Genomic DNA, 14,665 nt, shown 5'->3' on the forward strand with positions numbered 1-14,665 from the left:
CTGCCTTCCCTGTTAGGCCCCTTGCATTGAAATAAATGCAGTTTAATTTATCAGTCCTACCTTGTTTTCTGCTTTGTCCCTGCCTGTCCTGACTGTTTGACTCGCTTCTTTCCCCAACTGTACCAGTCTCAGATTGATCTCTTTCCTCAGTACCTCTCTGGGTCCCACCTCGCCTCCTTAAATCCTCCTGAGCAGCTCTATCCTTGCCAGTAATTTAGTCCTCTTCCAATTCAGGTGCAATCTATCCTTCTTGTACAAGTCACCTCTACCCCAGGAGATATTCCAATGATCCAAAACTGTGAACCCTTCTCCCCGCACCAGCTCCTCAGCATACATTCATTTGTTCTATCCTCCCATTCCTACCCTCATTAGCTCGTAGCACCAGGAGTAATCCAGATAATACTGCCCTCAAGGACCTCCTTTTTAAATTCCTGCCGAACTCTCTATATTCTCCCTTTAGAATCTCATCCTTTTCCTTCCTATGTCATTGGTTCCAATGTGTATAATAACCTGCTGGGCCCTCTCACCTTTGAGAACATTCTGCACACTCTGAGACATCCTTGATCCTGGCACCAGTGAGGCAACACAACATTCTGAGTTTTCGCTGTTGGCTACAGAAACATCTGTCTGTGCCTCTGACTAGAGAATCCCCAAACACAATCGATATCTTGGAACCTGACATAGCCCTCATTACATTACAGACTGTCTTAATACCAGAAATGTAGCTGTTCATGTTACATTCCCCTCAGAGTCCATCACCCCCTACATTTTCCAAAACAGCATACTTGTTTGAAATGGGGATAGCCATAGAAGACTCCTGCACTACCTGCCTGCCTCTCTTATCTTTCCTAGTGTTAACCCACCTCCGTGTCTGTATCTGCGAATTTTTACCCTTCCTATAAATGCCATCCATCACACCCTTTGCTCTTGTAAATTCCTCATTGCCTCTAACTGTCGCTCCAACCGATCCATTCGATCTGATAGGATTCACAAACAAAAACATTTATTGCAGATATAATCCTTAGTAATACATCAACTCTCTAAACTCCCACATTCGATATAAAGAGCACGTTACTCTACTAAAGGCCATTTTTGCTCCTTCACAAGCTACAGACCCAGAAAATATTGCTCTAAAAAAAACCACTGCTACAGGCTAACTTCATACTTGTGGCTTATATTTTTTAAAAATTTAATCAAAAGACAGATCTCAATAAAACATATAATCAAGAAATAACCCACTGTACTGACTATTGTAGATTTACAGCAAGGTTACACTTAAAATTATGCACGTATTTGTATCTGCGCTGTGAGCTCTCCCACATAGGTTCATCCAAGATCAGTTGTGAATTTTGCTGTTTGTTAATTTTTCCTTGACGCACTCCAATGTCTAGAGATACATAAATTCAAACAGCAAAGGCAATATCTGCGCAGATTCATTGCTGTGTCAGTTTTCTTTCTCTCTCCTTCGCTGACAATGTGCTGCCTATTGCCTGTCCTTCTCCCTTTTAAAAGTGCCGTTATTTTGACTTTTTTTTCTCCCAAGTTCCATAACAATACAACAGCATATATTCCTAGAATTCCAGTAAATCATCTCCAAACATCTAAAGTGCCTCAAAAGAGAAGCAGTTCTTACAGCCACACATTTTTCCCATCCTCCATCTTTGAGCATAGAGACAGGCCCTTTGGCCCAAGCTGTTCGATGTGAACCAAAATGTCCACCCACACTCACCCTGTTTCCTTGTACTTGGCCCATATCCTTCTAATCCTTTCCTATCCATGGATTTGTCCAAATGTCTTTTAAATGTTGTTAATGCACCCACCTCAACCACTTCCACTGGCAGCTCATTCTATATGCGTACCATCCTCTGTGTAAAAACATTGCTCCTCAGGTTCCCTGTTATTCTTTTCCCTCTAACCTTAAACTGATGCCATCTAGTCTTTGATTCCCCAACCCCTGGGAAAAAGACTGAGTGCATTCACCCTATCCATGTCTCTCATAATCTTATACATCTCTATATGGTCCTCCCTCAGTCTCCTCCGCTCTGAAGGGAAAAACCCTAGCTTGTCAGACCTCTCCCTACACCTAAGGCCACTGCGTCCGGAGTAACATCTTTGCAAACTTCTTGTGCACTCTTTCCAGTTCCATTCAGAAACTGAAGATATAGGGAGACAAGAAGTGGGGCTTCCTGGCTGGTGTAGATTTTTTGATCATCTGAAAAATATCACACATGACATCTTCTTCCCAACAAAAATGTTCACAGGAATGACAGCCTGACCTTTTGCTTCTGGTGTTCCTCAGTGTGGAATGCTAATATGGCATTAGCATTCCAGTAACTATCTGCTAAGGGGTTGCTGCATCTTTGTCTTGGTTTTCAACTGAGCAGAACCGAAAAGCCTTCCACTTGTTCTGTTATGTCATTAGATGCCCTCTGGAGATGACTTGAAAGCATGTGAAGGTGGCAAACAGAAGATATGCCACAGGGTGTTGGTGCAAGAACACCTCCTTGTTTGACCTCACTGCGGATCTCAAAGTATGCTCGTGTTGCATTGTCAGAGTTGACCTTACTCATAGTGTTGACAATGAAGATGGCCTTCCAGGAAACCCTTGAGCAGCCCTGGGATGAGTTTTGATCCAGATGTGGCAGTATTCTGGGTTAGTTGGCTGACAAGCAACACCAGGGAAACTGGAAGAGTGGCAGGGCTGAGAGCACAAGGGGCCATACAGTGGTTCAGTGGTTAGCACTGCTGCCTCACAGTGCTAACCACAGGACCCGGGTTCGATTCCACGCTCGGGCAACTGTCTGTGTGAAGTTTGCACATTCTTCCCGTGTCTGCATGGGTTTCCTCTGGGTCCAAAGATGTGCAGATTAGGTGGATTGGCCATGCTAAATAGCCGACTGAGTCTAGAGTTGTGCAGGCTAGGCAATTTAACCATGGGTTTACAGGGATAGGCATGGGGGGGAAGGGTCTGGGTTGGATGCACTTCGGTGGGGGGGGGGTGGGGTCAGTGCGGACTCTATGGGCCAAATGCCTGCTTCTGCACTGTAGGCATTCTATGAGTCTGTGCTGTCATCCAGACAGAGGTACAATGTCACACTTCTGGGGTGGTACTTCAGCAATCACAGTGAGGCAGAGTCCAAATTTGGGAAGCTGTGCTGAACAAACTTAAGTGAGGAAGACATTAAGGTGGGAAATCATAAACAGATAATGACAGAAGGGGACAATAAATACAGATCTGAGAGCAGATTAGTATAGGGATTACAAAAATAAGGAAAAGGACAAAATGTAAGACGATGCATTAAATCTATGTAGCATTCAAAACAAATGAACTTGTAGCACAAACTGAGATATAAATAAATGCAATCTAAGGGCCACAGCTGAGACATAGCAGCAGGATGATGTGGATAGGGTCCTGAATGTTGAAGGGTGGCACCATGCAATTATCTAACCGCCCCCCACAAAGAAAACTTCACACTGTTCATCCTTTCAAGTTTTTGTTGCAGATTTCATAGCAACATGGCTACTGTTTCCTATGATAAGCTACCTAATTTTCCCTTTGGATAATAGGGTTGCAGAAAGAAATATTAGTAACTCTTTAGCAATTAAGAGGGTGCCTGTAACAGAGAAGAGAAATTTGAAAGTAATCTTACCTTAAACATGGCTGCTTGGGGTTCCCCTAATTCATAAAATGGTGGCTTCCCTGTAGCCATTTCAATAATGGTGCAGCCCAAAGACCAAATATCTGCGGGGGCACCATAACCTCGAGGGCCTTTGTCTATAATCTCAGGAGCCATGTATTGTAGTGTTCCTGAAGATGATTCAAATTAGAGGGAGAAGATGTTGTTTTAAAGAAAGAAAACTCCATGGTCAAATGCATAAAACATATTTTGTCTAATATTAGAAGTCATAGAACGCCATGTAATATTTTATGGTGGATTTAGCTTTGTCCATAGAAAGCAGCAGGGGCCAGAGCCAGTTATGCAATCAGCGTGGGTTTCCTCCGGGTGCTCCGGTTTCCTCCCACAGTCCAAAGATGTGCAGGTTAGGTGAATTGGCCATGCTAAATTGCCCTAGTGTTAGATGCATTAGTCAGGGATAAATGTAGGGGAATGGGTCTGGGTGGGTTGCTCTTCGGAGGGTCGGTGTGGACTTGTTGGGCCGAAAGGCCTGTTCCCACACTGTAGGGAATCTAATCTAATCTAATCAGAAGCCCGGGGATGGATTAGCGTTTCCACCTTCAATGGTTGAAATAGAGGGCAAGGAGATAAAACAAAATGGAAAAAAGTGAATAAATTAAAAGAATGCCCTCCACATTTGATAAAACAATGTAATTGAGATCAAATTTAAAACGTAATCAAGATAGAAATAGCGAACTAGGCCATTAGATCTTGACCTCATGTCATTATTTAAATTGGGATACAGAGGCTCAGAAGTCTATTATATTTCTCTCCCGATTTTTGTCATTGGTATCCTTGGACCACATCATCATAATGAGACTGAGTTGTTCCACCAATCAGGAGCTTCACTTTTCCAATATACTCAGAGCAGCAGAAAAATCAGTCCTTAGATCCCAATAGTGACTGACAATTAAAGAAAGTTTACCTTCATGAAGAATGAAATGAAGGAAATAGAATGCATTTTTATTCTAACCATCATAAACAAAGGCTTTCATGTGACCTCAGCTGGCATGGGAATTGAACCTACTTTGTTAGAATTGTTCTGCACTGCAAAACAGCCAATGTACCTGAGCTAAACAGCCCCCTTAACTGGAATTGGGTTTGAACATGCTTTTTCACTTTCTGACTCAAAAGGTATTTTAACAGGTACAAACAAAATGCTTCCTTGAGGGAAAGAAGGCCTAATCATTCCCAAGGTCTGTGATGGATTTAGAATCCCTACAGTGTGGAACAGGCCCTTCAGCCCTACATGTCCACACCAACCCTCCAAACAGTAACCCACCCAAACACATTCCCTTACTCTTTACTTAACCCTGACTAATGCACCTAACCTACACATCCCTGAACACGATGGGCAATTTAGCATGGGCAATTCATCTAACCTGCACATCTTTGGACTGTGGGAGGAAACCCGCACAGACACAGGGAGAATGTGCAAACTCCACACAGACAGTCCCCCGAGGCTGGAATTGAACCTAGGTCCCAGGCGCTGGTCCCTATGTGCTGTTATTTGTTCCCATTGAACCATTATTAATCCCAGATTGAAGTTTAAGCCAGCCATTGGACAGGGCAGACAGACTGAACAACAAAAGCCTAAAGCTGAAAAGTCCAATGAGTTCTTTGTGGAAGGGTCAGATTACTCGTCCACTCTTTTCAAATTGGGGTATCAATTAAACAAGATGAAATCTTGACACATCTGGGAGTTGATTAATCTGCTTCCTGGCCTTTTCAGCACCCAGATCTATGAGGGTTAAGACGTTTAATAGTTTGGTTTTGCCTTCTTACCAGTAGATGTTTCAGTGCAAGGATTCACTCCGATCAATCGTTTGGATGTTCCAAAATCTGAGATCTTCACCACTCCGCTGTATGTGTTTACAAGAACATTGTCTCCCTGAAATGAAAAAGATCTTCACAAATAATTCCAAGAAAATGAAATGGGTAAGGACCAGAAAGCCACAATACTTGCCAAATTGAAATACTCAGTTATTGACGAAATGGTCAATGATATTTTGATGCCAGATTTTAAGCTCATCAACAACAAAGGAGGTCATTTGATCGCACTTTGTTATTCAATCAAGGATGAGTAATCTGTACTTTATTCACTTGCCTTAATACCAAAACTGTTAAAAACCTTACCAAAAAAAATTCTACTGATTTGTGTCTTGCAAAGCTCAATTACCCGCAGTATCTACAGCCTTTAGGAGTAGAGTATTCCAGTATTCTACCACAGAGATCAACTTGTAAGCAATCCTCATAAGTCAATAAAGTCTATGCACATTCTATTTAAAAATCGTATATATGACAGAAAGAAATTTTTTTATATATATAAAAAAACTTAAATGAAATATATACCAGGAAATATTTTATCCAAAATTTGATTAGATTACTTACAGTGTGGAAACAGACCCTTCGGCCCAACAGGTCCACACCAACCCGCTGAAGCGCAACCCACCCGGAGCCATTCCCTTACATTTCACCCCTTCACCTAACACTACGGGCAATTTAGCATGGCCAATTCACCTGACCTGCACATTTTTGGACTGTGGGAGGAAACCGGAGCACCCGGAGGAAACCCATGCAGACACTAGGAGAATGTGCAAACTCCACACAGTCAGTCGCCTGAGGCGGGAATTGAACCTGGGTCGCTGGTGCTGTGAAGCAACAGTGCTAACCGCTGTGCTACCGTGCCGCCCATAATCTCATTTCCAAATTAAAACTTAGACTGGCATGTCTCATGCCAATTTAAAGAAGTCACCTTGATGTCTCTGTGCACAATCTGGTTCTCATGGAGAAATTGTAGGCCCTCCAGGATCTGTCTAGTGTAAAACACAATGGTAGAGATGTTATCTTTCAATGGGCCCCACTTTGATCTGAGGAGTGCAGAAAGGCTTCCTGCAAGAAGAAAGACATGTATTGCAAACAAAGATTAATTGGTGTGCAACCAATCAAACAGTCTATCTCCTGCCAATACACTGGGACAGGAACCCAGAAGAGTTGAAACTTTGTTGCTGGAACAGCACAGCAAGTCAGGCAGCATCCAGGGAACAGGAGATTCGACGTTTCGGGCACAGGCCCTTCTTCAGGAATGGCCAATTCCTGAAGAAGGGCCTGTGCCCGAAACGTCGAATCTCCTGTTCCCTGGATGCTGCCTGACCTGCTGTGCTGTTCCAGCAATAAAGTTTCAACTTTGATCTCCAGCATCTGCAGACCTCACTTTCTCCAGGAACCCAGAAGAGCAAAACAATAAAACTGGCAAATGAGACAAACTGGTCAAGACTGCTCTGTATGCTTTGCAGTTCCTGTATGACTAAATTCATTTCTAAACATTACATTTTTATTGCCTCCCTAGGAAGGCAGCACCACCAGTGTAACTACTCTGCAGTGGGATCAGATGCTCGCTGATATCCTCATTTTGTGTCCATCAGAATTGGAAGTTGTGTTCTTCTTTGTGGCCCAACTTATTACTGCTTGAATGTCTCATTCACCCTTCCCCTTGATGCTCTGCTCCCCACTCCCCTGTTTCTGACTGTGCTTACCACCTTATTCCCTGTGCTGTCCCCCCCACCCCCATTCCCCAAACACCTCATCATCTCAATCTCTACTGTCCTCCTCCACCCTCCTGACTGCTTCGTCCATCACACATAGCTGAGAGGTATTGGCATAAACCCCTGGCAAGTCATAATGACATCACTGAACGAGAACAAGTTGTATTTCTTATCAAATACTTTAGCGTAATGTTTGGAGGGCTGACGGGTTGCATGATAAAACTGCTAGTACTTAAATATTGTATCTGCAGGAAATGAAAAGCACTTTATAAAGAATGGAGAGTATAGGTGAATCAATATCATTATCAAAGCAGTTTTTTTAAGAGAGTTGTGGTTATACAAGTTGTTGTAATACAATGATGTACAGGGAGTGCGGTTACCAGAAAATACTTTCTTCATTTGATATCTTTAAGACTGAGATGATAGACTTTTGGTTAACAAGGGCATCGATGGTTGTGTGAGGCAAGAGGAAAGTGGAGTTTATGTTGAATTCAGATCTGCTATGATCTTAATGATAGGAAAACAGGCTCAAAGGCTTAGCTGCTTCTAGGACTTGTAGTCTTCGTGTTTGTATTCTTGTATTTCATTGCAGCTTATCTAGTGAAATCCATATCTAAGGCCATATGCTGAAGTCTGTAATTTTGCAGTGTGATTTGTCCTTGGCAAAAATCTCCAGAGATAAAATCTTATCAGGTTACAACTTGATAGACCCTGTGCACATAACTTTGGAATCAGAGCTCCAGATCAAAAAATTAATGCTTCTAATCTTCAACTGCATCTCCACTCTTCAGATGCTAACAGATATCTCTCAGCATTATATCTTGTGTATGTTAACTGGATAAAGTGGGATGCTTTGACAGGTCTTTGAGGATCTGCTCTGAAATGGATAGACATTATCAGGAATGGCAAATATATCAAGATCTATTGATGCTCTCTCCAAGGACACCACCTGACCTGATTGATGTTTTCGGGTTTCTAATTATTTCAGATTCCCAGCTGTCATGGTAGATCATTTTCACTTCATTCTATTGTGACGTGTTTAGGGACAGTCCAAAACCTATCCTCCAGTTTCAGCAGGGCTTTGAATTCACATGGATTATAAAGCACAGGAACAGGTCATTCAACTCAAAAGGCCTCTGCTCACATTTATGCACTTCTGAGGCATCTCCTCTCACTGTTATTTGTCTCATCACGGAGTCTGTTTATTTCTCATGTCTGTTTGTCTAGCTTGTGCTTAAATGCAGCTGAACAAGTTGAACTAACTACTCCTTTTGATAGAGTGTACCATATTTTAACCACTCTCTGTGTAAAGAGATTTCTTCCATTGTAAATAATAGTGACTCATATTTGTAGCAGTGGTTGGCTGACACTGACAACTGCAGGCAACTACACATGCATACCCACCCAGGAATGCACGATTCCAAGCACTGGCATCATCACATAGCTTTTATGTGTGACACGATGCACAAATGCACTACTGTGCAAGCACAGGGAAGGGTGCATGACTTTAAACTGGACTTCAGTGGTGGGGAGATATTACAGGATAGGGGGATATGGAGAGAACCTCCAGAGTGAGAATGCAAGAGGGCGAAAAAGCAGGTGGGTTGGAGGGCCAACAAGGAGAGCCCAGGAGCCAGGAGGCCCTCCCCTTTACTGTCCAGCTCCTGTGCTCACCACTGTCCCAATTATTGAGAGGAAACAACTTCTCTACGTGTACTCTATACTACACGCAAGGTTAGGTGGTACCTTAGATGATAGCATAAAATTACAAAGGGATATTGATAGACTAACTGAATGGGCAAAGCTGTGGCAGTTGGAGTTCAATGTAAGCAACTGTGAGATTATCCATTTTGGACCAAGAACAGGGATAGAGCAGTACTTTCTCAATGGTGTGAAGACAAATACAGTGGACGTCCAAAGAGACTTAGGAGCTCAGGTGCATAGGTCTATAAAATGTCACAAACAGGTACAGAAAATAATCAGGACAGCAAATGGAATGCTGGACTTTATATCCAGAGGACTGGAGTATAAAGATGCAGAACTTAATGCTGCAGCAATTCAAAACCCTGGTCAAACCCCACTTGGAATACTGTGAGCAGATGTAGGTCCACACATTAGGAAGCATATGCTGGCCTTGGGAGGGAATACAACATAGGCTTACAAGATTGATACCTGGACTTCAGGTGTTAATTTAGAGGAGAAATTGTATAAATTAGGCCTGCTTTCTCCAGAATTTCAAAGGTTAAGGGGTGATCTGATCGAAGTCACAAAAGACATCTTCAAGATACTCACAGGAAAAGACAGAGTAGATAAACAATTTGCATTGGTTAGGGATTTTAGAAACAGACGCATAGGCTGAGAATGAGGGCCAGACCATTCAGGAGAGATGTCAGAAACCACTTCTACACACAAAGGGTGATTTATGTTTGGAACTCTCTTCCATAAACTGTGGTGGATGTGGTTTAGTCATTTATTTTAAGTCTAAGATGGGTAGCACGTTGTTAAGCAAGGAGATTAAGAGGCATGAGCTAAAGGTAGGTTTTTTTTTAGATTATTTACAGTGTGGAAACAGGCCCTTCAGCCCAACAAGTCCACACCGACCCGCTGAAGCGTAACCCACCCATTCCCTTACATTTACCCCTCTACCTAACACTACGGGCAATTTAGCATGGCCAATTCACCTGACGTGCATATCTTTGGACTGTGGGAGGAAACCGGAGCACCCGGAGGAAACCCACGCAGACACGGGGAGAACGTGCAAACTCCACACAGTCAGTCGCCTGAGTTGGGAATTGAACCTGGGTCTCTGGCGCTGTGAGGCAGCAGTGCTAACCACTGGGCCACCGTGCCGCCCACTGGAGTGAAGCCACTGATCAGCCATGACCGCATGGAATGGTAGAACAGTCTCAAGAGGCTGAATGACCTACTCCTGTTCCTATGCGCTTATCCTACCCATCCATTATCTTAAAGATCTCTTTCAGATCACCCTTCAATCTCCACATTTTCCTCAACAAAACAACCTGGGTATACTGAATTTTTCCTGATTGGTATAAGCTCGCAGAATGAATGATCACATGATAGAAATGTCAGGAAACTTCCTTTTAATGCTTTACACATCAGAGTTAGTGGGAACAGTAGGGTTGGAGCAGACCAATATTCAACAACTAAATCCTGTTAGGAAAGTCTGAAGTTTTGAAAGTTGTGACACATAGGTTTTCCAGTTTGTCTGAAGGAATTAATAATTACCTTGTGAGTGTCTCTGTAGCCATGGTCATTTTTAAATAAAAAAGTTTTGAGGGCTAGTTTTCAGAACAAATGGGTTTTTATTTACCTTGAGAAAGTTTGCAATCTAGCAAGATGAACATCTGTGCCTCAAGGTTACAGTCAGAAATTTCAGGACTTTGTTTTAATATAGTCTTAGGGGAAATATCTGTTTCAATTTTACTTTTCAGTTTTGGGCAGCTCTGTAAAGTTGCTGCTGAGAAAGGGAAAATATAGTTGCACATGTTAACTTGAGCGGACCTTAGGATAAAAAATTATTAATAGCTCTCGACCAAATGTGTTTGCAAAGCCCTGAAGAGGTCATTTGAAGTTAAGTACTTTTAAGTTCAGAAGTAAAATAGCCTCAAAAATCAGTTCTCAGTGATTCCAGACTGGGACTTAAAGCTACAGTTAAATTTAACCTATTGAGGTTTTGGTGAAAGGATGTGAGTCGTGTCCAATGGATGCTTCCGGGTATTATACAAAGGATGCTTTCATTATCTATGAAAGTGTGCTTTGGAATTAGTGGGATACTATTAGCATATGTTTAAAAATGCTTCATTTTGTGTCTTAAGTAAATAGATTGGTTTGTCTGTATATTTATTTTTGTTTATAAACCTTTTTTTTATTGTTAAGACAAAATCTGTGGCATTGTGTGTTAATGTTTCAATGAGAGATTACATCATTAAAACCAAAATAACTCAAATTATGATCTATCAAACTAAATTTCAGTCTGGGATCTGAATTGTCAGACTTTAAGGAAAATGTAAACATCAGACATCGGCAGACAGTTTATGCATTCATTTTAACAAAAAATATTAATCACAGATTAAGTAGTAGATTACTTCAGCATCATCTATGCATAATAATATCTCCCTCACTGTCAAGTTATAGAATCAGAGAATATGGAAACAGAGACTTTGGTCCAATTTGTCTATGCTGACCAGACATCCTAATCTGACTCGTCCCATTTGCCAGCGTTTGGCCCATATCCCTCTAAACCCTTCCCATGCATATACGCTCCAGACGACTTTTAAATGTTATAATTGTACCAGCCTCCACCAGTTCCCCTGGCAGCTCATTCCATACATGCACCACCCTCTGCATGAAAATGTTACCCCTCAGGTTCTTTTTAGATCTTTCCCGTCACCTGAAACCTTTGCCTTTTAGTTTTGGACTCCCCTATCCTGTGAAAAAGACCTTGGCTATTCACCCTATGCATGTTGCTCATTATTTTATAAACCTCTATAAGATCATCATTCCTCAACCTCCAACGCTACAGGAAAAACAGCCCAGCCTATTCAGCTTCTCCCTTTAGATCAAACCCTCCAGTCCTGGCAACATCCTTGTAAATGTTTTTGTACCCTCTCAATTTTAACAAATGCCCTTCCAATAGAAGGGTAACCAGAAATGTGCACAATATTCCAAAAATGGCCTCACCAAAGTTCTGCAGCAAAATCAATAAATATTGGCAACTCTTGCTTATACATGAAAAATGTATCAATTAGAAAAATGTGAGTAGTTAACCTAATAATTTGGCAGTGTTGTGATTATCTGAAAAAGGTATCCTTCCTTAATGTCTGCTGTGATATTTGACATATAAAAGTGTTCCTAAAACGATATGATCATTTTAATCAATAATGGAAAAGATCACCAAAAATACAGTGTGTGTGTTATTCAAGACATTCATTAGGCTTTGGGAAGGGTGGGGGAGGGGGGGGGGGGTGGAGGTGGGAGCTACTGGCATTCATAAACTACTTATACTTTGATCTTATAGATTTCTGTATTACCAGGAGCGCTTAGTTAATGGTAGGTAAAACATTCACAGCTATGGAGAATATCCATTTTATAGACAATTTTAAACATAGTGGAATGAAATCTGTCATAGGGGTTTCAAAGCTCTTTTGTTTGACATTTATGGAGATTTCTAATTCTAACTTCTCGCACATCTCGAAATGTATTATTCCATCGGCTACTGTGCATTCATCTACCTTGTCCCTAAACCCTGGACTTATCAAAATCAATAACTTTCTCCCCACCTGTAAGCCACTCCTTAAAACCTATTACTTTGAACACACGTTTGCTCTTCTGTCCTAACATCTCAAGGCCTTCCCATCATGTTAGAAGTGCTCTCTAAATGCAAGCTATTATTATAATGAAGCCTTAATAGAATAGTGTGATATTTTCAGAAATGCAATATCCAATCCTGTAATCTAAAGGGCAGCAGGTTAGAAAGCAGATTTTATTTTTCTGTTTGCCCAAACTAACAAACTTCTATCAAACTATTAAGCTAGTTTGCATAAAATTGTAGTAGTTATTTCTTTGAGGCAAAAGACTTGGATTGATTGGATTTCTGCAAGACAAAATGGAGTTCATTCATGGAACAAATTACTGTATAGCAGAAAACAAAATAGAAGTCTCACCAAACCACATCAAACAATAGGAGCTACATTCTATTGTTAGTACTGAAACAAACCTTGGAACTGAATTGAGTTTTATAGAACATAGAACATTACAGCGCAGTACAGGCCCTTCGGCTCTCGATGTTGCGCCGCCCTGTCATACTAATCTGAAGCCCATCCCACCTACACTATTCCATGTACGTCCATATGCTGTCCAATGACGACTTAAATGCACTTAAACTTGGCAAATCTACTACCGTTGCAGGCAAAGCATTCTATACCCTTACTACTCTGAGTAAAGAAACTACCACTGACATCTGTCTTATACCTATCTCCCCTCACTTTAAAGTTGTGTCCCCTTGTGTTTGCCATCCCCATACTTGGAAAAAGGCTCTCCCTATCCACCCTATCCAACCCTCTGATTATCTTTTATGTCTCTATTAAATCACCTCTCAACCTTCTTCTCTCTAATGAGAACAGCCTCAAGGCCCTCAGCCTTTCCTCGTAAGACATTCTTTCCATGCCCAAAACGTCGATTCTCCTGCTCCTCGGATGCTGCCTGGCCTGCTGCGCTTTTCCAGCACCACACTTTTCAATTCTGGTCTCCAGCATCTGCAGTCCTCACTTTCTCCTAGATTCCTTCCATACCAGGCAACATCCTAATAAATCTCCTCTGCACCCTTTCCAAAACTTCCACATCTTTCTTATAATGCAGTGACCAGAACTGTACACAATACTCCAAGCTGCAGCATAACCTCCTGGTTCTGGAACTCAATCCCTCTATTAATAAAGGCCAAAACACTGTATACCTTCTTAATAACCCTGTCAATCTGGGTGGCAACTTTCAGGGATCTGTGTACATGGACACCGAGATCTCTCTGCTCATCTGCACTCCCAAGAATGCTACCATTAGCCCAGTACTTTGCATTCCGATTACTCTGGCCAAAGTGAATCACCTCACACTTGTCCACATTAAACTCCATTTGCCACCTCTCAGCCCAGCTCTGCATCCTATCCATGTCTCTCTGCAACCTACTACATCCTCCGTCTCTATCCACAACTCCACCGACCTTAGTGTTGTTCGCAAATTTACTAACCCACCCGTCTAAGCCCTCATCCAGGTCATTTATAAAAATGACGACAGCAATGGACCCAACACTGACCCTTGCGGTACGCCACTAGTATCTGGACACCAAGGTGAACATGTTCCATCAACTACAACCCTCTGTTTTCTTTCAGCAAGCCAATTATAGAGGAGGCCACACCGGCTGCAGCGGATGCAGTAGATGATGTGGGTGGAGGTGCAGGTGAATCTGTGGCGGATATGGAACCTTATCGAACGCCTTGCTGTAATCCATATACACCACATCAACCGGTTTACTCTCATCTACCTGTTTGGTCACTTTGTCAAAAAACTCAATAAGATTCGTTAGACACGACCTACCCTTCACAAAACCCTGCCGACTGTCCCTGATCAGATTATTCTTTTCTCGATGGTTATAAATCCTATCTCTTATAACCTTTTCCAACACTTTACCAACAACTGAAGTGAGACTCACTGGTCTGTAATTACTACCCTTTTTGAACAAGTGCTTTTTGAACAAGGGAATCACATTTGCTAACCCCCAGTCCTCAGGCACTATTCCTGTAGACAATGATGATTTGAAGATCAATGCCAAAGGCTCGGCAATCTCTTCCCTTCCTTCCCAGAGGATTTGAGGATAAATCCCATCCGGCCCAGGGGACATGTCTGTTTTCACACTCTGTAGTATTTCTAATA

At 42.0% G+C, this 14,665-nt stretch overlaps 1 protein-coding gene across 2 annotated transcripts in view; it reads right to left on the bottom strand.

Moving 5' to 3' along the window:
* map3k15 (mitogen-activated protein kinase kinase kinase 15) overlaps nt 1-14,665 on the bottom strand; it is a 137,445-nt gene that overhangs the window by 28,439 nt on the left and 94,341 nt on the right. For both annotated transcript variants that reach the window (XM_043700555.1, XM_043700556.1), the window contains 3 exons: nt 6,433-6,569; nt 5,463-5,568; nt 3,651-3,808 (listed from right to left, as the gene is read on the bottom strand). In XM_043700555.1, the coding sequence (XP_043556490.1) occupies nt 3,651-3,808; nt 5,463-5,568; nt 6,433-6,569 (401 nt within the window). The remainder of the gene's footprint in view (nt 1-3,650; nt 3,809-5,462; nt 5,569-6,432; nt 6,570-14,665) is intronic.

Source organism: Chiloscyllium plagiosum, chromosome 12, assembly GCF_004010195.1.
Source record: "Chiloscyllium plagiosum isolate BGI_BamShark_2017 chromosome 12, ASM401019v2, whole genome shotgun sequence".
NCBI lineage: Eukaryota > Metazoa > Chordata > Chondrichthyes > Orectolobiformes > Hemiscylliidae > Chiloscyllium > Chiloscyllium plagiosum.